This window comes from Apaloderma vittatum, unplaced genomic scaffold, assembly GCF_000703405.1.
Source record: "Apaloderma vittatum isolate BGI_N311 unplaced genomic scaffold, ASM70340v1 scaffold10517, whole genome shotgun sequence".
In the NCBI taxonomy this organism is placed as follows: Eukaryota; Metazoa; Chordata; class Aves; order Trogoniformes; family Trogonidae; genus Apaloderma; species Apaloderma vittatum.
Genome location: NW_009724548.1, coordinates 26,244 through 48,907, shown reverse-complemented (window position 1 = coordinate 48,907; position 22,664 = coordinate 26,244). Strand labels below are relative to the sequence as shown.

At 41.9% G+C, this 22,664-nt stretch overlaps 1 protein-coding gene across 1 annotated transcript in view; it reads right to left on the bottom strand.

Moving 5' to 3' along the window:
* Positions 1-22,664, bottom strand: part of LOC104276289 (protein eva-1 homolog C-like) — a 45,518-nt gene that overhangs the window by 5,796 nt on the left and 17,058 nt on the right. The window contains exon 3 of the mRNA XM_009872546.1: positions 13,529-13,681. Within this exon, the coding sequence (XP_009870848.1) occupies positions 13,529-13,681 (153 nt within the window). The remainder of the gene's footprint in view (positions 1-13,528; positions 13,682-22,664) is intronic.

The window sequence follows — 22,664 nt, the reverse complement described above, 5'->3', positions numbered from 1 at the left end:
GTGAGGACTGGTCTGTTCAACCAAGTAACAAGTGATAGGACAAGAGGAAATGGCCTCAAGTTGCACCAAGGGAGGTTTGGATAGGATATTAGGAAGAATTTCTTTACTAAAAGGGTTATCAGGCATTGAAATGGGTTGCCCAGGGCAGTGATGAAGTCTCCATCTCTGGAGGTATTTAAGAGTTGGGTAGACATAGTGCTTAGGGATATGTTTCAGTCGAGGACTTGTCAGTGTTAGGTTAATGGTTGGAGCCGATCGAGATCTTTTCCAAGCTAGGTGATTCTATTAATTCTGTTAATTCTGTCTCTTAAATGCCTTAGAGGACGGTGACTTACTTAACCACTTCCTTGGGCAGCCTGATCCACTTTTACAACCTATTTCCTTATCTGGGGAGCACCAGACTGGATGCTCCAGTACTCCATTTAAGTGGAGCACCGCAATACCAAATAGAGTGAATAAACCCTCTCCTGATGCACCTACAATATTCTTACTAAGTCCAGCATCCGCTTAGCACCATTGCCACAAGATCACATCACTGAGTCATGTTCAACATACAGATCATTACCAAAGATGTTAACCAATATTGATCTCTGACTGCTTTGAAGTGGCTGCCAGTCTGACTTCAACATAACATGGTGGAGATTTCTTGTACTCCATTTCCTTGGCCCTTATAGCAAACAGCCACATTTTAGGCAAGTCTTTACCGTTTCCACTGACCTCCAAACTCTAGCAAGCACCAAAATCTAGTGAATACAGGAGTGGCAGAAAGTCACCTGAGGTATCCACGTTACAAGATCCAGCTAAACTCTACTGACTTCCATACAGTAAATCCAAATACTCTTCTAATTTTCCCCAGGGAATGGCCTGAGCCATTCTTTTGGAACCAACAATATTCTTCCAGAAAAAAAAAAAAAAAAAAAAAAAGACTCTATGAGCAAATTTTGACAAAGTTTCCACTTCAGAGATTTTCCTTTGGTCACAACAGAGATTTTTCCCTATTTTTTCTTCCACATAATTTCTAAGCACAAGTGCCTTGTGCACTCCCCTAAATGCCAGGGCAAGCAGTCAGCAATACTTTGAGGGAGGACTACACCAAAACTGAAACTCGCTTGGTTTCATCTCTTGGTGTTTTTGATCTGTCAGTGTGTTCATCCTCCACATATCACATTGAACTGAAAAATGTAAGTGCAGTAATCAAAACCTCCAAATGGGATCATCTCCCTTACACCCTTCAAAGGATTTGAGATAAGGAGGTCATTTAGCTGGATGCCAAAATGTCATATTTAGACATCTTTATTCCCTCACTAACCAGCACTGAAGATGTCAATAATACATCTGAGAGATGGCTGAGTGATAGATGAGGCTACAGGTCCTTCATAAATCGCAGTCACCACTATATGATTCAGAGCTCTAGAAGTGACAACATGGTATTTTCTTTTACCCATACCTCAGGAGTATAAAAACACTCAACATCACTCCTGTTGGCTCTTACAAAGTGCATGTATGTAATTTAACTTCCAAATGTAAACAAGTCCTTAGGGAGTCAGACTGAAGTGAGATCTCCAGGTATATCAGCACCTCTTCAGGAGGTGATTCCAGGTCAGAAATCTTCACCTTCAGGTGCCCATGGCTCAGAGAAGTGTGAAAATAGAGATTCTCTTATTCATAAATCATACAGTTAGCCTCTCAAAAAGACACAGGGAAGCTAAACCCAGCCGTGTGGTAGAGCAGAGTTGGGCTATGGCCTGCTGCAGCTGGCCAGATTCACATTTTCCAGGTCTTCAGGGTAGGAGACTAGATGTGGCACTATTATTGCACCAGATAGTGTGCTCATTCAGGGCAACGTCTCCTTTCTTTTGATCACTTGCTTGCCAAACACAAGCCATGGGTGTTATGTGAAATACTACACTGACATCAGTGACAAACAATTGATCCTACGTGTCAGGGATGTAGGGAAGGACACTCACAAATGCCGAAACCGTATCGCTAAGTCTGAGGTAAGTACTGCTAAGCAGAGTCAGGCCCCTGCCAAGAACCTTTTAAAGCCCACAAAGCTCAAATCCCACAGCAGAGCAATAAAAACCACTTTAAGACCTCACAGATGACAGAGAGCCCACTTACGCAGGTTGGGCCAGAGTCACCCGCAGCTTTCATTAGTCTTGGATTGCTTCAGGGCACTGCTGAAGAGCAAATATGAATCCTGGCTACAGTGAAATTTCCACATATGAAAGTGTTTAAAGATATCAGGTGTGCTTTTGGAATATGGTATTTTAAAATAAAGTTGGGGTAGAATCAGCTTTAGAGAGTGGGATCAGCTCACTCTTTACTCCCAGCTCCACTTTCTAGAAGTTGTACATCCCTCCAGCCTTGCTCCTGGTACAAGGTTAATTTCCCTTCACAGGATCCCTCCATGACTGCAGCCTGCTGGCTAATTTTGTTTCACATTATTCATCTTAGCAGTTGCATTTAATAGTCCCTGATCTACTATCTTTATCGGCCCAGCCTCTTACAGGGTAAAAAACTAAATCAGATGGCAACAAACCCACACTGGAGAATTTTACTAGCTGCAGTTTGCAGACAGCATTGGCTTTAAAACTGGAATCAGTCTCAGTGATGTAATGTCCGTATCATCAAGTTCACCACAATGAATGGGTTTTAGTCAGTTTAAGGCTGCTTCCCAGCATGACTATTTCTTTATTACCTCTTCCTGGTGAAAAACAGAAATTGCAGCCAATACCTATTAATCACATCCGTTACTTGTGTTACTCACTGTTACTTGGTTTTCTCCAGTAAGTGTAACACATTCAAATCTGAAATCCAAGCCATACGTTGCTGCTTTTGATTGCAAAGCCTATCTGGGTTTAAAAGAATGTTTCCAAAGAGTTTAATTTTTGCATTACGGTAACTCAGATTCTCTGGTGGAGATCAGAGCCTCCTCCAAGGCAGCAGTCATCACAGATGGACCCAGAAACAGATTTAGACACCTAGTTCTGAGATGGGCAACTAATCCCACAGTGAAATTGAGCATATGCCAGATGCTCACGAACATCTCAACATGAGTCAGCAGTGTGTGCTGGCAGCCCAAAAAGCCAGCAGTATCCTGGGCTGCAACAAAAACAGCACAGCCAACATGTCAAGGGAAGTGATTCTGTGTCTCTAACTCTGCTCTGGTGAGACCTCACCTGGAGTACTGCATTCAGCTCTGGAGCCCCCAGAACAAGAAAGACATGGCCCTGTTGGAGTCTGTCCAGAGGAGGCCATAAGGATGATCAGGGGGTCCGAGCACCTCCCCTATGAGGACAGGCTGAGAGAGTTGGGGTTGTTCAGCCTGGAGAAGAGAAGACTCCAGAGAAACCTTATAGCAGCCTTCCAATACTTGAAGAGGCTACAGGAAAGCTGGAGAGAAACTTTTTATAAGGGCAGGTGGGACAGGACAAAGGGCAATGGTTTTAAACTAAAGATTTAGATTGGATATTAGGAAAATCTTCTTCACCGAATGGGTGGTGAGGCATTGGAATGAGTTGGCGAGGGAGGTGGTGCCGTCACCATCCCTGGACGTGTTTAAAAGCCGTCTGGATGTGGCACTTCAGGAGGTGGTTTAGTGTTAGGGTGGTGTAGGGCTGTAGGTTGCACTTGATGATCTTAAAGGTCCTTTCCAACCTTCATGATTCTGTGATTCTAAAGCAGGGTAGATTTAGACATTAGGAAAAGTTCTTTATTATGAGAGGGGTGAAATACTGGAACAGGTTGCCCACAGAAGCAGTGGATGCCTCATCCCTGGAAGACTTCAAGGCCAGGCTGGATGGGGCTTTGAGCAACCTGGTCTAGTGGGAAGTGTCCCTGCCCATGGCAGAGGGGTTGGAACTAGATGATCTTTACGGTCACTTCCAATTCAAACCATTCTATGATGTGTGCACCTGTTAACTTCAACATCAGACTCACCTGCCACATCCATGCTGAGCCTCCAAAGGCAGGTTCCTGTACAATGAGGCAGCCTGTCCAGAGCAAGCAGGACTATGTACACCTGAACATGACATTATGTTAGTATATTGTAAAGCTATAGTTTTCCACAGGCTGTCCATGGATCTGGAAAGGCAGAAGAGCACGGAGCACACCCCAAAATCAACATGTGTGCACCAAAAAAAAAAAAAGGAGGAAAAATAGAGCCTGAGAAGAAAACTCCACACAGTTCTCAGAGGATACATTCTCTGAGTCTATGAATTTAGCTAAAAAAGAATTGGAGCACTCATTCTACTTTTTCAGCCAACAAAGTATAAGACATTGAAGTATCAAAAGAACCAAACTACTGGTAGTAATTAAAAGCTTCAGAAAGAGAATCAATGCCTAAAATACCATTTCCAGCAGTGCATGTGATAAGTGATCAGGAACTGGAACAGGACTGGTGGTACCTGATCAAGAGATGAATTCCGTGGCACAATTTGGCTCAGTGTAAAGGCATCAGGAGCAGACCTACTTCGTGAATTAAAACAGTCAGCAGAACCCTAGCCTTCCTTGTTGTCTTTTGAGAAGCAATTGAAAGGAACAACCTAAGGTAAACACTTCCTTGAAGGGAGTCATTTAGAAACAAGGGACAGCTCTAGCATGAAACTTCTCCCAAGCAGAGGATGGGATTTTTCGCCAAAGCATGCAGCATGATTTCTTGCTAAAGAATAAAACAGGAAAAGTTGCTTGCTGAGGGCTGTGAGGCAGAGGACAGAATGGAAGATGGAAGATGCACAAGTCAGTTAACTAAGAGGAGAGAAATTTCATTCCTGCAAAGAAAGCGGACAGATGTCTGAATCAGCTCTGCAATTATTCACCCACCTGCCAAAAGAGAAAGCAAACTTCGATGGAATGGCAAAACGGATGTAAGCAGGAAGACAGTAACCCCAAACTTGTAGGTGAGGCAGCTGCCTAAATTCCTTCATTTTTACCTAGAAGTGACTCAAAACTGCCTCACTCAGCAATAGAATCTCTATCATAAAGAGGAGGAAAGGAATTTCTCCTGCTTTTGGGCAGTTTCTCATTTATTTTAAAGATGCCCAATTAGTGGTTGATACAAAATTCAGCTCCTTCATAAAGCAACAGCTGCTGGGTGTCTGAGCCTCTGCTTCAGCTGTTAAATTAGCCAAAAGTAGTCATCCTAGCAGCCTGTGAAGGAGGTCTTCATACAGTATTGATGAGCCAGTCCATACTTCATGCAGTATATCAAATCCCAGGCACTTACAGCTTAGCTCAGGCCCATTAAGTTTGATGTTCTCTTTAAAAGCCAGTGCAGAAGACATTTAATAAGAGCTTTGTCCACTTTCTCTCTACAGTAAGCAGCCTAACTCTCTTATCAGCATAGCACAGTCACACAGTTTCAGATGCAGCAACAGAAATACACTGGATTTCTGTTCCTTGCCATGGCACACACGTCTCTGTAGAGGACACAAGAAATGAGTTGGATTTAGAAGCCCAAAGAGTGTGGGAGACAAGATGAAGAAAACCAAACTACAGATATTTAGCCCATAAGACCAACGAACTTATAAAACCAAAACTACCTAAAACTAGAAAAGACTACCCTAAACAAGAAAAAATGCAGAAGCAGATGAGTAAAGAGGAAAAGTCAGGAGCAGAGACCCGAAACAATTCAGAAGTTGCTGGTTTGGAAGCCAGAACAGAACAGGCTTCAGAAAACTTGCACAGTCAATCTGTTCAAAGTGCAAGAAAATCCTGTAGGGAAATAAACAAGTTATTTCCTTAGAAGAGACTGTTAAAAGCACTTCTGAGCTGTAAGCACAGACTCAGGAGAATTTTTGCTTGATAAGCCACTGGGCTGTGGAAAAGAATTTGCAGTCAGGGCTGGTGGGGAAGTATTACTGGGGCTTTGGCCCACACCTTAGCTCCAATTTTGCAGGTTCCTGCTTGCCAGCAGGTACAGTGCTGTGCAGAACAGGCTTAGAAAGATGCTCCAACATCTCATGGTCAATGCTGTGGCCAAGAACAGTCTAAATCCCCCACAACAGCATCAGTCCCAGAACATTGCTTCTTTTTCCATGAGCTTTTATGTTTGAGGGACTTTCTATTAGGTTTTTGCTTTAGCAGTGCCAAGTACTTTGGTATCACGTTGAGCTGGGCTTCTGATATAAATTGTCGTCATCGTTATTACAAATAGCAGCAGGGAACTTTGCAGCTGGATATAGCATCTATGTCTTGAACAATGTCACCAAAAACACAGCTGTCTAAAAAAGAAATCTGCATCCAAACATTAGAAGGATGTACAGAGAAGGCCAGCTTTACATTAATAAGTGCATTTTAATGAAAGAGAGAAAAATTACTCACCACACACTTCATAAAACTTTGGAAATTTCAGCAGTAGGCCAGAAAAGAGAAAATTATCTTAAAAGAAATGAACCACATTTAGAGGCTGTAACCGAAGGATCAATTACAGGTTTAATTACAAATGCTAAAGTTACATTTAGAAACACTTGGTTTATTAACTCAGATCATCTTATTGCCTTTGTATCTGGAACCAGAACTCATATAAAACATATAAGCCTCAAGTTTTGCCGAGGCTGACTCAGAATGTGTAAAGTTGAGCAAATCAATAACATTTTGCAGTTTTGGGGGCTAAAGTGAGAATCTGAGGAAAGCTTCAAACTCAGCTCCAAGAAATCTCAGAAAACAAAGCAGTTTCAGTCTGGCAATGACAGTAAAATTTTATTATTTAATTTGCAGCAAGGTTGATTGTGGGCTGTAAGGCATTCAAGATAAAAAGCAAAGAAGCTAACAGCTCCTGCTCCACTCAGCAGAAAATAGGGGTAGTGCACTCAATGCATCGACTGCTCTGTGAAGTCCCCGAGTTCATTTGTCCTTCCTGTTAATTACAGGCCAACAGAAGTATTTTCCTGAACACAAGTATAGTTCAATAAGTGCCTACACCTATACTGAAGCAAGGACTGAAAATCTGAAGCTGTGGGACTGGCCCACTTTTTATAAAAGACTATCCAGCTGACACGATCTGCGAGTCCCTTCTTGCCCTTTGCAAGCGTGGCATGCTTCCAAACTCACAGGTTTCACGTTACCTTTGTTTTTCAGGTTCAGCATTCACGATCATAGTAATTTCATCATATTCTTGAGTGACATCTGAATTATTTTCAGAGGAACTTTATCAGTCGTGAACAAGTTACACCGGTTTTCATTCAGAGTAAATCCATGGAAATAAGTCAAGACACTACATTTAAATCACTGAAATTCTGCCCTTTTATTATTAGGATTATACTCTGTATTTTCTTTTCACTAATAGCTGAGCAATACGCATCTTTTATGAGATTAGATACCAAAGAAGATGATATTACTGATAAATATACCCACTTTATAAATATTATACCAATACCTTCAAAGAGTCTGCTAGTGCTATTTAAATTACCACTTTCAGAACTTTTATTTACAACTGCATGGGGTTATATTCCACTGTAAACAATTTTTTTAAGGCCAAGTTGAACCCTGGCTTCGAGAAAGATCTTACCCAGAAGCAAATTTGAATGGATTTTTTCATTTTCTTAAAAAATAGCAATTGTGTGCATATAAAACCAACTTCATATAAACCAGCTTTTATGACTCTATAGAATCCAACAATAGTTCGAGTTTTCTAGAAACAGCTGTAAAGTGATTTTAATTACCTTCTGGTGTTTTGAGACAAAAAGTGAAACACGCAAAGTATCTAAAATTGAAAAACAACTTTCTGAAAGCAGGCTTTGTCCCACTTTAACTTAGTGTTCTAAATGGGAATTTCTTTTCAATTTAAATTTAATATGGTATTACATGTGAATTAAACAGCAACTGGTATTTATTTAGCCTTCAAACTCGGATACTTTGGGGTTTTATTACATACAAACAGATTGGCCTCTAAAAACATGTTCTTAATCATGAGCTATACATATAATAAAGTAGTTCCTGCACTGAATGTATGTGAAATGTATATAGAGTCACACCTATGGGCAGGAGCATTCTGGAAGCCTGGGGTGCAGCACGTCAGAGAGGAAAGCCACAGTCTGACTCCCTCCCACATCTGCTGCTCATCCCACAGACCCCGACTTACAGACAATTTAAAGACTTTAAACCAGTTGGATCTGCTCAAGGAGAGCCGTGTTACATGGCATTTTCTGACCAGCACAAATTTCGGTGGGTACCTCATCCTCCACTGCTTCCTCTGTATTTCACTTAAGACTACAATTAGAGCAAAGCTATAAATTTGTACTGATGGAAACGCAGGCTGGAAAATGGTCATGGATGGTGATGTGGAAGAGAGCCAGAAACGCATGGCTGGAGGGGCAGCAGTGTCTTAAAACTTGCTCTTGTATTGGCAGGAACAGTAACACGCACCATGGAGTAAAATTGATTTTTTTACGGCATGTATTTCATACTTATTCACATGCTAGATCTGATCACAGATAAACAAGTCTGTTATTTATATGGTGTAATAAATATTTATATGAAGGACTGTGAAGGTTCTGGTTCGAGTCACATATATATCTGCATTAAGAGGAGGAAATCAAAACAAACTGGCTTGGATCACCTTCTGCCACCACATTAAAATGAAAACTGCCAGGGAATGAGCACCTAAAGCACAGGCTCCTTTGCTGAACTCATGTCTCTGCTCTTTTGTTATCAGATCCAGCGAGTTGCAGGGAGCCACTGACCATCTGAGTTTCCTCAGGGCTTTGTAAACACATCCGTTTTCCCCTTCAGAGCCACAGGAAAGAACTTGTGTGTTAAGTGACAAGGGCATTTCACTTCTCAGCAGACTACTCAGCTCAACCCACACACCATGACCCAAACCCAGGCTTTGGAGCTAGACTTCCCGTGATCTTGCACTGACTCCAAAACCAAGCCCTGATTCCTTCTACCCGGGATGAGGAGCTAAATTGCTGCTGGCTCCACGATAAAGAGAGACAGGGTCCTTGAGAAGGAGATCTGGATCATGATGTTAGAGAGTTCAGCTGAACTCGTTCATCTCAGTCTGTGGTTCAGGGGGTGGCTACTTACCGTACAAATGTATATGTGAACATGTCAGGTGCCCTGAGTATGATCAAGGATATTGCTCCACTAAATAATAAAAAGGGTAATTGTTTTACATCCAAGTTCCTCCTCCTCAGCCTCCTAATTAGATCATTACCTTGCGCTCAGATACGAATAGGAAAAGGCCATTTTTTTTAATTGGCTTCTCTTGGTATAAACAAGTTACTCAGAGATGTAGGCAGAGGCAGCGGTAAACAGCACGACAACAGGGCAAAGGGCTCACTGGGCTAAGGGATATTAATGGTTTGCTGCTTGCGAATAACCCTTTCCCCAGAGACCTCCTTATGCTCTGTGTATTCTCTCTGCATACGCTGGCAGCAAAGCGGAGGCTTTATTAAGAGAGTTACAAATAAGATCAAATTCCTTTAGGAGTTTTTCAGAGTTCCCAAGGCGTTCAAGGAGGGGTCCAGCTGTTTGCAGGGGTTTCCCATTACGGTCAGAGACACAAGTTTCAGCATGTTTCCAGTTAAAAGAGGATCCTGGAGGATTTTCTCTTTAACATGACAGGGATAGAATGGAGTTCTTCATAACTTTCCCTCCACAGATGCTAAGCACATTTGTATAGACATTAGACAGAGAGAAAGGATGTGTATGGCATGGCATGGTGTCTGAAGTCTAAATCGAGGATCTGATGTCACCGAAAAGCAGCACAATGATGGCTGTGTTATGCAGGTGTTAAAAGGCTGCAATGTCACGATAGCTCAGATCCCTCTCCCTGAGCACATAACTTGCCTCCCGTCTCTGCAGGATCCAAAAAATTCATCTTTAGTGGACGTTATCTCCTCAGTATTCCTACAGGAGTACAAGGTCTTGTTTTTCAAGGCAGAAACAACACACACTAGATTATTTGCTCCCTTATCTTAAGGCTGAGACAGAAATATAGACAATGCTCTATTAGGCCAACCCCTCTCCCATCTTTGGCCTCTGTTCTTCAAAAGCCTCATCTGTTAAAGCTGCAGATATCTAAATTTGACTCAAATGTGCATTTTATTCACAGGGGGAAAACTGGAATAAAATCTGAACTGTTTTTCATTAGGAGAGGAAGAAAAGATACCCTTCCCCAATTTGGGGCAAGTACGAGTTCTTCACTCATCCAGTAACTCATGCTACCTGGATCAAGTAATCACTGCAAACTCATCCAGGACCTACTTCCCGCGAAAAGGCCCTTTGCCAAGGCTCAGACTTGACCTGTGAAATTCAAACAGAACAAATCTTCCATGTGCAGAACTTAGGCTGGGAACTGGCCTTATGGGAACTGGATGCTGCTGCTAAGTCCAGGTCATATGGTCATATTTGTAAGATCAGCTCGTCGCAAATGTCTGAAATCAAAGGCTGCCACAGAGGAGTCCTCTCTGTAACACAGGGCTGTGGAAATGTGCAGGGAAACACTCTCTAGCTAGAAAAAGCTTTGATTTATAGGCCATGATGTTTTCACCCGCTCCTGAAGGAACAGAGTTGCCTGCTGGGCTAGGCAGGCCCGTGGCAGGAGCACAGTTTCTGGAGCAGGTTGGGGGATGCTGCGCACCACTCCCATGATTGCTAGTGGCAGCTGGGAGCACAACCCCCTCACTTCAGTGCTGCAAATGTAGGCAGCACTGTTATTTCCTGCAGCATGCCATGGGGAAGCATGGTGTAAAGACGCTTTTTGCTAATTTGGGTTGCAGATGTTTCTCCTGCGAGGCCAGTAGAGAGGTAATGACCACAGCCACAATTTCCCTTCCCTGCAATACTAGAGCTCTGTCCTGTTGGGTCAGCTCACACAAACAGATGAAGGAAAGGTCATGGTAAGAAGAGACTTACCCGTAGCATTGGCAGGATCATGCCGATGTGACCAGCGAGCTGTTGCTGAACACACTAGCAGACCTAGACAAACACTCTCGAATATAGTGGCCCTTCTCGGTGTTCAGTGATAGGACATGGGGCAATGGATGCAAGCTGGAGCATATGGAGTTCCACGTAAACATAAGGAAAAACTTCTTCACTGTGATGGTGACAGAGCGCTACAACCGTCTGTCCAGAGAGGTTGTGGAGTCTCCTTCTGTGGAGACTTTCAAAACTCACGTGGACATGTTCCTGTGTGACCTTATGTAAGTAATACTGCTCTGGACTAGATGATCTTTCGAGGTGTCTTCCAACCCCTGACATTCTGTGGTTCTGTGATTTGAGGGGTGGAGCACAGTAAGCTGAAAGACCACATACTCACTTGCGTTTTTTTTTTAGTTAAGCTCACACACCCTCCCCTCAGGATTTCAGCATGCAGGGGAACATCAGTATCAACAGTTACACTGTCTGTCTTTCAGCCAACACACCGAGCACCTAAACGCTTGAAAAATCCTGAGGAAGACATTCATGTTCCCTGGTGAGTGCCTCACTTCACGTCCCGAGCCCTGCAGCCAGCCATTGTCCCATAGATACTTCCCATCCTTCATTTGCTCTTAAGCAGGCAGGACATACCCACCCGCTCAAGCACCCCAGTCATGCCAGGATGACTGAACAGATGCTTGAGATCCCAGCAACTCTAAACATATAAATATTTGCTCCTCTCCAACAACTCAGTCATTTTTAGCATCAGTTCATGGCTTAAAACCTTGCACTAGATTTCAGTGTAAAGCTACCTTGGCATTCGCAGCGCTGGCTTGACATTACATTGTCTTATACTGAGCCTGCTCTAATTTCATTTAAGAGGTGACACAGGAGGAAGACCCTGACTCATCCCAGCAGCAGACTGCATGCCACATTCTAAGATCTTATTTCACATTCTAAGACCTTATTTCCTTGGACAAACATCCCTAATTTGTAGAGATCACAAGGGCAGTTTGAAAACAACAGGGCACACAAGCACTACAGATGGTTTGGCACGTGCACCTCTGCTGTCACAACTCACCACTTGTTCTCTTAGCTACAGCTTTGCTTTCCCAGCTCCACTGCCTCCTACTGCCTTTTCTAGTGCCACATACCCTCCTCTCAGCCAGTACAAGACTTTGCGTCTGGGCAAGGAAGAGTAAAATTTTATCCTTTGTGGCTTCACATAGAGTTTTGCTTCACACCGACATTCAACATCAGGCCCCGGTGCTTGTACGTTTTCACCAGTACAAGCCTGTTCTGCTCTCTCAGCAAGGACGAAGGAGCGGTGTGCTCAGGTCTACACCAGAAACCTGTCCAGTTTCGCTGACTCAGCAAGCTGTTCCGCTTCAGCAACCAGTGAACACACTCTTAGCCCATCCCAAACACCACATGCAAGAGGTCTAGGCTAACCTATTACATACATCTATTTCAGCTTCAGCACCCTGGCAACTGGGGGGCAGCAGGAGCACCTCCAGGGGCATAGGTCACCAAAGGAGATGAAAAGTAACTCGTTAAAGGACGGTGACTCTCCTACCTTGCATCTGAACTGTGAGAGTGGGTAGGAGATCCTGAACTACTCAGCTGTCCTGCAAGTGCTCAGATTTTCAGAACTACAAAAATAAGGCGCTCACCATACTGTATAAATAACCTGACTGTCCTGATTCCACCTGCGGTCTCCCACTGACACCCATCTGCTTATCTTATTTCCAAGCAGTCACTTCGCATGCTTCCATTTGAACAGCATTTAACTCCTTAAGGGCACTGAATCAGCACCTATGAAGCCAAAGATCCCCTGATACAGCTGAACAGATACCAGCACAGGCAACAGCAGCAGCTCATGTTTTCCTGTACAACCCCCTCTGAAGCCTTTCCCACTCCGGAGGCAATTCCTTTGGGAAAACAGGTAATTCCCTCTCACCTCTGCAGAGGAGGATAATAAGGAACCTTACCACACAATTTTGCACTGCGGGCAGTTGCTCTCTCTGCTACAGCCTAAAATATTCAAAGTCATTTCACATTGGCTCAAGAACAGATAGTTCTGGTGAATGTTTTCAAATTTATTGATCTTAAACATATGAATGTAAGACTATGATAGCCCGAGAGTAAAGAAGCTACATGAAGGTGCTTTGAGTCAACTGTAACCTGATGCAACTTAACAAGCTTTTTGAATTTTCACCCCCTGCTTTAGCTTCAGTAAAAGTTTAAATGTAATGTCAAGGTCAAGGATGGTCTCTGACATCCACCAGTAATATGCTCCTCCATATTAATGATAAAGGTCCAGTGTATGAACCAAGAGGAGGACAGAAAATTGAATAAGAAATTCAAATAATACCTTCAAACATATCATCTGATGAGTCTGCTAAAAGTCTGCAGCTTGGTAATTTAGCTAGGGCATCTAGGTGAGCCTCAGTTTGGTGCTCATGATGAGTTAACTGCTGGTTAACTGGCTAGTTAACTGCTGGTTAACAAGGCACCACACTTCAGGAGCACCACCGTGGCAGGCTGCCTGCCCCAACTCTGCTTTTCCTAATCCGAATCTGCGCCAGCTCTACTGTGATGACAGTAGATGAAACCACCCTACTCAGAGCAGTGCACTCTGTCAAGCCGTTCCCCTGCTTACCAATCATGGGCATCCCTAGGTTTTGGTACGGGCACTCCAGGCTCCCTCCTTGTGTCCTTCCAAAGATAGCAGAGTAAATGGCTATCACCATGGTCTTCTTACAGCTTAGCCTCAGCTTGTCATCTTCACAGGCTACTTTACTCTTGTATTCATCTGGAAGGAAGCAAATATTTAGTTATTCAGCTGATCCAGAGGTGGGTACTCAGCATGAAGGGAGCCTTCTCCCCTCCCCATGGTGTGAGCTTGTCAGAGCAGCAATTCTGGGTATGTGCCCAGACGTGCACACCAGCTTCAGGCACAACTGCATTTGCTAGAGCATCACTGATCATTTGCATTATGTATTCTCCCTCCGGCATTATCAACATATTTAATGAACATATCTTAACCTACCACGTGTCAGTTCCAGTAAATAGGGAATAAATTCATTCTGAAAACAAATAAGTGAGGCATTGCAATTAGAAGCCTGTGGTAGGAGAAGGTAACAGTCCATCTTTAGGCACCTTTCTCATCCACAGATCAGTCATTTATGTGTCAAGCATTTATTCTACATCACAGCAGCTCAAATGCAAACATAATTACACTCAACAGCATCACAGCAGCTCTCTCTTGGCAGATTGAATAGGAACTATACTAAATTTGTTAATGATGGAAGATGCTCTTGTCCTGTTGCAAATACAGATATGTAAAGCCGCTCCCCAAATCCTTCCCGAAATGGTCAGTCCAAGAGTGTAAAATACTCTTGCTTTCGTAAGGCTGGTGTACACAGAACAGATGATCATTTTCCATCCATCAAGGAGACTGAGTAATTATTTCACAAGAAATCACATGTCATTCCCTTCTCTTTGTTATTATTATTTGTATTATGGGAACCTCTAGAGGTCCCAGCTTAAAACAGGCCCTCCCCACGCAAGTCTGCCAAAACACCACAGAAGACAAACACTATTTTGAAGAGCTGAATCTTTACAGTCAGACATCTACAAGCGTGAAAGAGATGAAGAAAACCAAAGAGGAATGTCTACAGTCACCCCAGGCAGCCCACTGCACAGCCAACAATATACCTGTAACCTTCCCAGCCTCTGTAGAGTGACTTTCCACTTGATTATGTTATTTGCTGTTAGAAATGTAGCCACAACAGCATCCAAATTGCTTAATGGGAAGGGTCTCTGAAACATAGCGACCTCCCAAGCACGATCAGTCATTTCATCTGAAATGCTCCTAGTTTTACCAGGTCAAAATTGTGCCATAGAGCACTCTAACGACCAAACAGCGTAAATAATCATCAGCCAGTGCCTGGGGCTGCCCCTGATCCTGTATCATTTACTATCACAGACATGACTTCTGTTTCTCCCTGTCACTGGTTCTCTGTGCCTAATATTGTACACACATCCACAAAAAATTCACATAAATTCACATATGTGATAAATTATGCAAAGTTCATATGCATCAAACTACTCTGTAACTGAGAACACTACCTAATAATTACTTTATAGTTTAATACTTAAGTCTTTATGCCATGGCAGCTAGCATTTAATGTGACATTTCTTACTGTTGTAACTATCAATTCAAGAATCATTTTTCTTTATTTGAGATGAAGACAAATTTTCTACCAAACTTGAATCATAGAATAATTCAGGTTGGAAGGCTCCTGAGAAGATCATTTGTTTTAAGCCATGTTCAGAGCAGGGCAAATTTTACATTAGATGAGATTCTTTTTCAGAAGAAACTGCTTGGGGAAAACACATATTATACCAAAACAGGCATATGTTGATTTAAAAGAAACGTCTGAGAGGATGCTCAGCTTGGAATGTCCACTTCAAATCAAAAAATAGTGCCCTCAGAACAGCCTATTACTTGGTCATCAGAGCATCCACTTGGAATAATAAATCCCTGGTCCAATCCTTCACAGTCCAGGTGAGAATCTTAACCCTAGACACTATTCCAGTACGTAATCTTCCTTCTCACTCTGAGGCATTTTTACAAGAATCTCTGAGAGATTCTAGTTCTTAGCCCACTACAAAGAACCTCTCAAACCTCTTACATATTTATTGAATGTGAAAACATTTTCTCATATCCATCCCTATAGATGAAAACAGAATTAAGACCTAACTCATTCATAGGATAATCTGTGTGAAGAGCACACATCTTTCAGCAATACCTTTAGGGCTAAACCCACAACCAGCTGAGTGTGTAAAACAGTGAAAGGAATCAAGAAAAGAAGCTCTTTTCAATATCAGAGTATGTGGAGAGAGAGGAACTAAACTTCATACAGCTGTGAAGAATTAATCGTTGTTTTATCTATGTAGGTGTTTGATCCACAATCACCATGAAGGCATCTGAATAATGCAGTGAACATACTAAGGGTATATCTTCACCTATAATTGTCTTCCATAGGATTTTTATTTCTTCTGGAAGCAAAACGGGATAAAAGGTTTAACCTGTCTATTCAGTGTAAAACTTAACAGAGTGTAATAGAACTTTATAGACTTAATAGACTTTTTTCCCTTTGGAGATAAAGCATGAATTCAGGCTAGAAGCACAAAGGCACAAAATTCTGCCATAGGACAAGCTATAGACAGCTGATGTTAAACCAGTACTGTGGAAAGGGAGAGTACTTGTGACTGGCTGAAGTGGCTGAAATATGAAATAGCTGATTAACTTTTAAAAAAGATCGATTTTGAAGTCTCTAATGAGTGAGTGTCAGGGTCCTCTGCGAAAATCTTATTTCTTACAAAGCACTAACTCAATTTCCTCTTCTGATTTGGTTATTATTAGCTATGTCGCCCAATTAACGAGTATAACTGATTGCTTAACCACATGTCCTGTGGACTCACTGAAAGTCCCTGGAATATTTATTAAATTCTGTTGACCATTCAAAATCAGGGCTTGTCATTTGGAAATTTGACTGGGATTTAAACACAGTAAGTATTACATTTAGCTCAGAAGACACTGGGACACATAGACATAGCCTATGCCATTCTATGATTCTACGACATTCACACCTCTGCTGACACTTAGAGTAGCAGTCACAAGACAGTCCACAACAAAACTCTGCCTTTTGCATTTGCAGTTCCTACCCTTGTAGGCTTTCTGAGAAGTTGTTTGTGGGGCTTGTGGGGGAAGCTCTGTGATGGATGGCTTGAGATATTAGACCAAGAAGCTGAATTTGAGGGCACACTCCTTGGGAACAAGTGGAGTTTATGGGCAGTGTGCTCCTGGCACACTGCAGTGTGGAGTAAGAGGACTGTGCCACATGAAACAGATGCCACCTCACGGTCACTAAATTCTGCCCTTGGAAATACCTATTGGAACTGCCAGCTGTCAAGGCTCCAGCCGAGTCCAAACTGGGGCTTTCCCAAGGATTACAGCCATTGAAATGTGAAAGACCGCAGTCCTCTGGGTTAACACTGATAGAAGATGCTGCTTTCTTAAAAAGAAAAAAAAAATACGAAAAGAAACGATGAAACATATGGTAGGATTTCAGATTCCCAAAAGGTTCCCTTAAGATCGATCATTGAAGAATATTCTCCATGTTTCTGGACAACTTAATAGAAACCTAGATAAAGAAACAGACAGAAAGTGATGTTACAGAGGACACAAGACCCTGAAAGCATTTTCTGCTTCATAGCATTGCCACCTCCACCTTACCCAGGATGAACAAAAGCCAGCTGTCTTTCATCCAGACACCGATGGCTCCCAGGCACTGGGTGATGGCAAGAACTGTGACTGATATTAAAAAAAAACAACCAACAAAACAGAGCTAAGCATCATTCATATATTTACTGGTACTTCAACCCATAATAGCCTTATATAAATATTGAAAAGAACCCAAGCAGCGTAAGTGACATAAGAGAGCTGGGACTGGGAACAAATCTGCATTTTTCTCTCTCACTCTCCCAAGAAGAACTGGCCTCCTACAGATCAGTCAAAATCTGGTCCTAAGCCTGCTATAACTGTTACAGTCTGGATATAATTCAGTCCAAATGCAAACATTTGTATTAGTGGGTTTCATGTTTCACCCTGAAAAATTAAACATGCTTAAATGGCCTAGGAAAGGTGGCAGTGATATTCAGCAAATGGCTTACTCAGCTCTAATCCCCCATGCAGTCATTTGTAGGGCAACAGAGATTTACCGTGATTAAGATATTTGCTAAGGATAATATCCCTTTTATTACTGCCTGTTTTCAGAGATGCTGGTTTAAATATAACTCAGTAGAGAGAAACCAAGGAGGGAACAGCTGCAGGCTTTTCTAGACACATTTTTAAAGGTCATTATATGACATGATTATAACATAGCTAGAACAATTAAGGGAAAACAATTAGAAATGTTCCTAATGGAAAAATAGTGCTCTCGAACAGTAAAGTGAACACAAAAAACCCTTTGTAATTACAGGATGCACACAAGAATATTGAAGTATTGACCTGTAGTACATATATTTACCCAGTGTCTTAAGAACATTTTCACCTATGATCCATGAGAGTTTTCTGAATTATTGGGAAGCTCAAAACTAAATGTCAATTGGCTCAATCACTGCAAGACCTGGGAGATAAAAGCTCCTAAAAATATTTTGTGTCTAATAAAGTGATGGAATGCATTAATGCCAAAGGTCTAAGTTGCCTAAAATTATATTTTTCAACAGAATTTGTGGGAAAATTTATGAAATTTTGCTAATTAAAATATGCATGCTTCAAATAATCAGTGCATAATAGTTGATCCTATCAAAGAAATGGAAACACATGCAGAGAAATTTGTCTTTCTCACAAAATCCTAACGGATTTAAACCTTAGAATCAGAGATCTGAGCAAAGAAAGAGATTCTGTAGGAAACAGAGATTTTTGCTCATTTCTTTATCAGGTCAGAACTGTTTCCCATAGAAGAATGGCTGTTCCCATAGAAGACTGGGAGTGGAATATCTCCCTTATGGGAAAGGTTGAAGAAGCTGAGGTTTGAGGAGACGGTGGGCCAGATGGCACAAGTAGAATATGCAACCTTTTAGACACAAGTTAAAATTCAACAAACTTATAGGGACACTGGAAGGCATCACATGTGGAGAGATTTTGCTCATTTTAGCATGTCCAGGCACACTACTTAACATTGCAAAAGTCATCAGATAGCAATTTTTTGTGCCAGCATAAAGAGAGGCCGAAAATAAGGGTTAACCATGGGAATATTAGCTCTTTACTAGGGATACAGTCACTCCAGATCATAAGTCACAAAGGGTACAAGGCACCTCTGGACACTGTCTAGTCCAACTCCCATGTTCCCAGAGTCAACCAGAGGAGCAAGTTGCTGAAGGCTGTGTTCATTCAAGTTTTTAACACCACCAAGGACTGAGATTCCACAACTTGCTTGGGCAACCTGTTTCAGTGATCCTGTTAATCATATGAGAGATAAGTATAGTGAGCACCTGTTACTGCCTGTTCTGAAGTAACTAGGAAAGTGAGTCTCCAAGATAGGAAACCCACTGAGCACTAGAACAGACACTTCTAAGAAGAATCCTTGAACACGAGTGCCTGTGCAAAATGACTCCCCATGAATGGCTCTTGGAGATATCCATCCAGTACTCTTCCTTCTAACTTGTGATTCTCATTTTTACATACTTTTATTTCAGCTAACTCCTAGGACCTTCTGTAAAATGCAGAGATTTTTTTTTTGAGTGAACGTAGATCTAAGTCCAGCCTGCCAAAATTAAAATATATAAGTACTGCTCAAAGCAGACAAAGCAAAGTTGCCCCGGACAGCTTTCACTGACTTCTACACTCTTCTGTGAACAGGGAAACTGGACTAAAAGGATATTTTCCAGACAGATCTCCCTTTCAAACCTTTAGCCTACACTTCCTGTGTTTGTGTATTTACTTACTTTTCATTTCAAGCAAGCATTCGTTATCAGAGTTTCGTTCTCTCTTTTACACTTTGGAAGATACAAGCAGATTCTGACCTCCAAGTCCCTGGACACTAAAAAAGTCAACATGGATCATAAATTCCTCCCAGTGGCAAATGCCTGGTCTTCAAACCAGTGCATATTACTATGGCTCTTTGGGTTTTGTTTTCTTCTAATTTCCTTTCACTTACAACATGCACCACATATCCTGAGTTCCAGAGCCGCCTTCTCATCCACACAAACCTGCTGCTAATGAGAACTTAATGTTCATCTCAGGATTTGAATAAATCCACATTAATCAAATCAGCATTCTCTTAGGCTGGACTGGGTTGTGGAAACCTTTCCAGGACAGCAAAGGTCTCCAAAGTTCTTATGTCCAGACTTTCTGCTGACTCCACCCAAAGCACTTAAGCTGTGAGCTACCTGCTCATTCCCTCATTTCAACAGTCAGGATTTTAAAAGGATCATCCTCTTTAATTTGGAGCATAAACAAGTGAGGAAGTCAAAAATTCATACATTTGCACGGAAATATCTTTTAACATTATTTCAGTTCATTTTTTCACATGAGAAACTTTTTGTAAAGGTGCTGTAATTTAACTTTTAAAAACCAAAGTGTGCTGCCCTCGGTGGCATGGAGTGCACCAATTACTTCTGCAGAAGCTAATCTGAAACTCTGGCAGATACAGCTCGGATGACAGTCCAGAGTCGTATCAAATAGGCAGTTGGCCAACTTCGGAAGTACCCTGAAAACTCAAGAGTGCCAAGTTTTGGAGATCTGAAACCGTTTTGACAAGTAAGGAGATTGTTCTTTGCAAACGACCTTGTCAGATTCCTTTAAAACTACACTCCTGATGCACCCATCCAATTTGCAACGTTTAAAAAGGCTCCTTTCCTCACTGTCACTTGCATTAGTCTGAAGTAGTTGTCTTTTTATATTCTGCTGTGAAAAGGCTGGCAGTGCTGCAAATTAACTGCTACATTTCATTTCCAAAGTAGAGTTCAGATCCACCTAGTTGCACTTTTCTGTTAGACAAACAGAAGCGTATGGTTATCTGAGGAGGAAGAAGGAAACAATACCAAAATATACACACTAGAGTGTGAGATGAGAGTTAAACAAAACACTTGCAAGCCGAAGATAAATTTAATTCTCATCCTACTTCTACCATTAATGAGTCCAGGCTGATTTTCCAAAGCAGTTGTGACTTACGGGTGTTCTGCTTCTTGGACCTCTGCCTCACCGTTTACTAGTCCTCTTTCCAAGGACCTGAGAACCTGCTGGCTAAATTTCAATGAAATTTGTTAGAAACAGATGACAAATGTAGCTGCATCTCTACATGTTTCTTAAGAACTAGTAGCCAATTAGAGATGAGAGCTAAATGAGTGCCAAAGCTGGTTTTAACTGTTGCACTGTTCCACCAGCCAACCAGCATGGATGTAAAACTGGCTCATTAGCATGGGCATAAATCTGGACTAGCTACAAGATAGGAGGCAACATAGGAACCATGGTGAAAACCTTTGTTACTGCAATGAAAAGGTGGGAGGGATACACTAAAGAAAAGACATTCATCTGAGGAAAGCAACTGATCTATGTTTTCTGTCTTAAATAATCCATATACAGGACTTCCTGCAGAAGAACTGTACAAATTTACTTCCTTGTTCTGTGAGGGCTACAAACATGGTTTAAACTATGGATTCAATATAACAGAACCCAACTTGCACAAGAGTAAACCTTTGCAGCATGTCAACTTGATTTATAAGCATATTGCTTTTGGGACACGGTTCTTCACCAGTACGCCAGAAAACCTTGAGAATTAGGGTTCAGAGATGCAAACTTCTGCCACAGTGGGACCATACTGAGATTTAGATTTATGGGTTTAATTTTGAAAAACTTGGTTTCCTTGTTTTTATTTGGGTTAATTGCCCCAAGGACACCTCCTTGCTCTTCTGGGGAGAAGGCTCCCAGATCCCTTTGTCCCTGGCAGCAGCCAAAGCCATTCATGACACCCATCCAGAAAGACTGTAGGATATCCTTTCCTTCATTAAAAATTCATGGCTTAAAAGGGTTGTTTTCACACTCCTTTTTTTTCCTTGGACCCAACAGAAAACTTAAATGCCAATAGACAACAGGAACCTATAAAAGTCACAGCTCTATGATTTATACAGCTTCGGCAGATTTCAGAATTTGTCTTTATTAGTGGTTCATATCTGGGTACTGGAGACCTGATCCAGCAAAGGGAATCTTTCCATCTTCATCAGTAGGACGCACTCTTGTCTTCACTGGCTCCTTATTATGCCAATCAGGGCTGAGTGATGAGGTTTGAGAGAAAACTGGGATTTTATTTTTTCTTTACTTTTTTTTTTTAAACTATTCCAGGTCAGCAGCAGTTTCTTCCTCCATGAGGGCAAGGGCTAACAATAATCTCTGCATTTGCTGACAATGAAATCTTTGTGCTTGCTGACAATGAAATCACACATTCCTCTTAATCACACTCCTGACAGTCAAGTGATTAGTGTGCGACAGAGATGGGGCTATTTGACAGCACCTGAAAATCTCTGTGCATCAGTGGCTTAAAACAATATTAATTGTTAGCATTAAAGCTTCTCTGACCCCAGTTGTAGGCTGATGTATCTGTCCTCTGTTATTTATTACACTCCTTTATTTATACCTTTTCATCACCACAGCCTGAGGTTTTATTGCCCTTATAAATTTCCACTCCCTGCACCACTTTAACAGTTTTGAAATAATACAGATAAGCAAGAGCCAGCTGATGAATGCAGGAGGCAAAAAGGCTTATTCTGTTGCCTTGGTGGCTGGGCCAGAAGGATGTGCCCATTAAACAGCCCTCACTCCACCGCACTGCTTTGGGAAGCCTGGCCCACCAAAAAGCAAGGCAGAGAACAATGCAGTGAACTTCTCCTGCCACCAATAAACCCGTCTTACAAAACAGATTAATGCTTTTCTGAAAGGGTTGATAACTACTGAATTACCAGTCTATGCCAGCACTAAAATCAATCATCAGCGTTAAAGGGACCAGGAATACATTTAGGTCCCTCTTTGCTCTCATCTGAAATTTCTACAGAAACTCTGTTGTTTCCGTAGTCCTCTGCTCTTGCTCACAATAATTTGCAAATTCTGCCCTGAGGATGTGTGATGAGACCAGGCTTTTCATGCCTCGTTCACTGAATTTAACAGCAAATGTGGAATTCTCAGTGCAGCAAAGCCCACACTGGATTCACTATTGAAGGAATGGATTGTA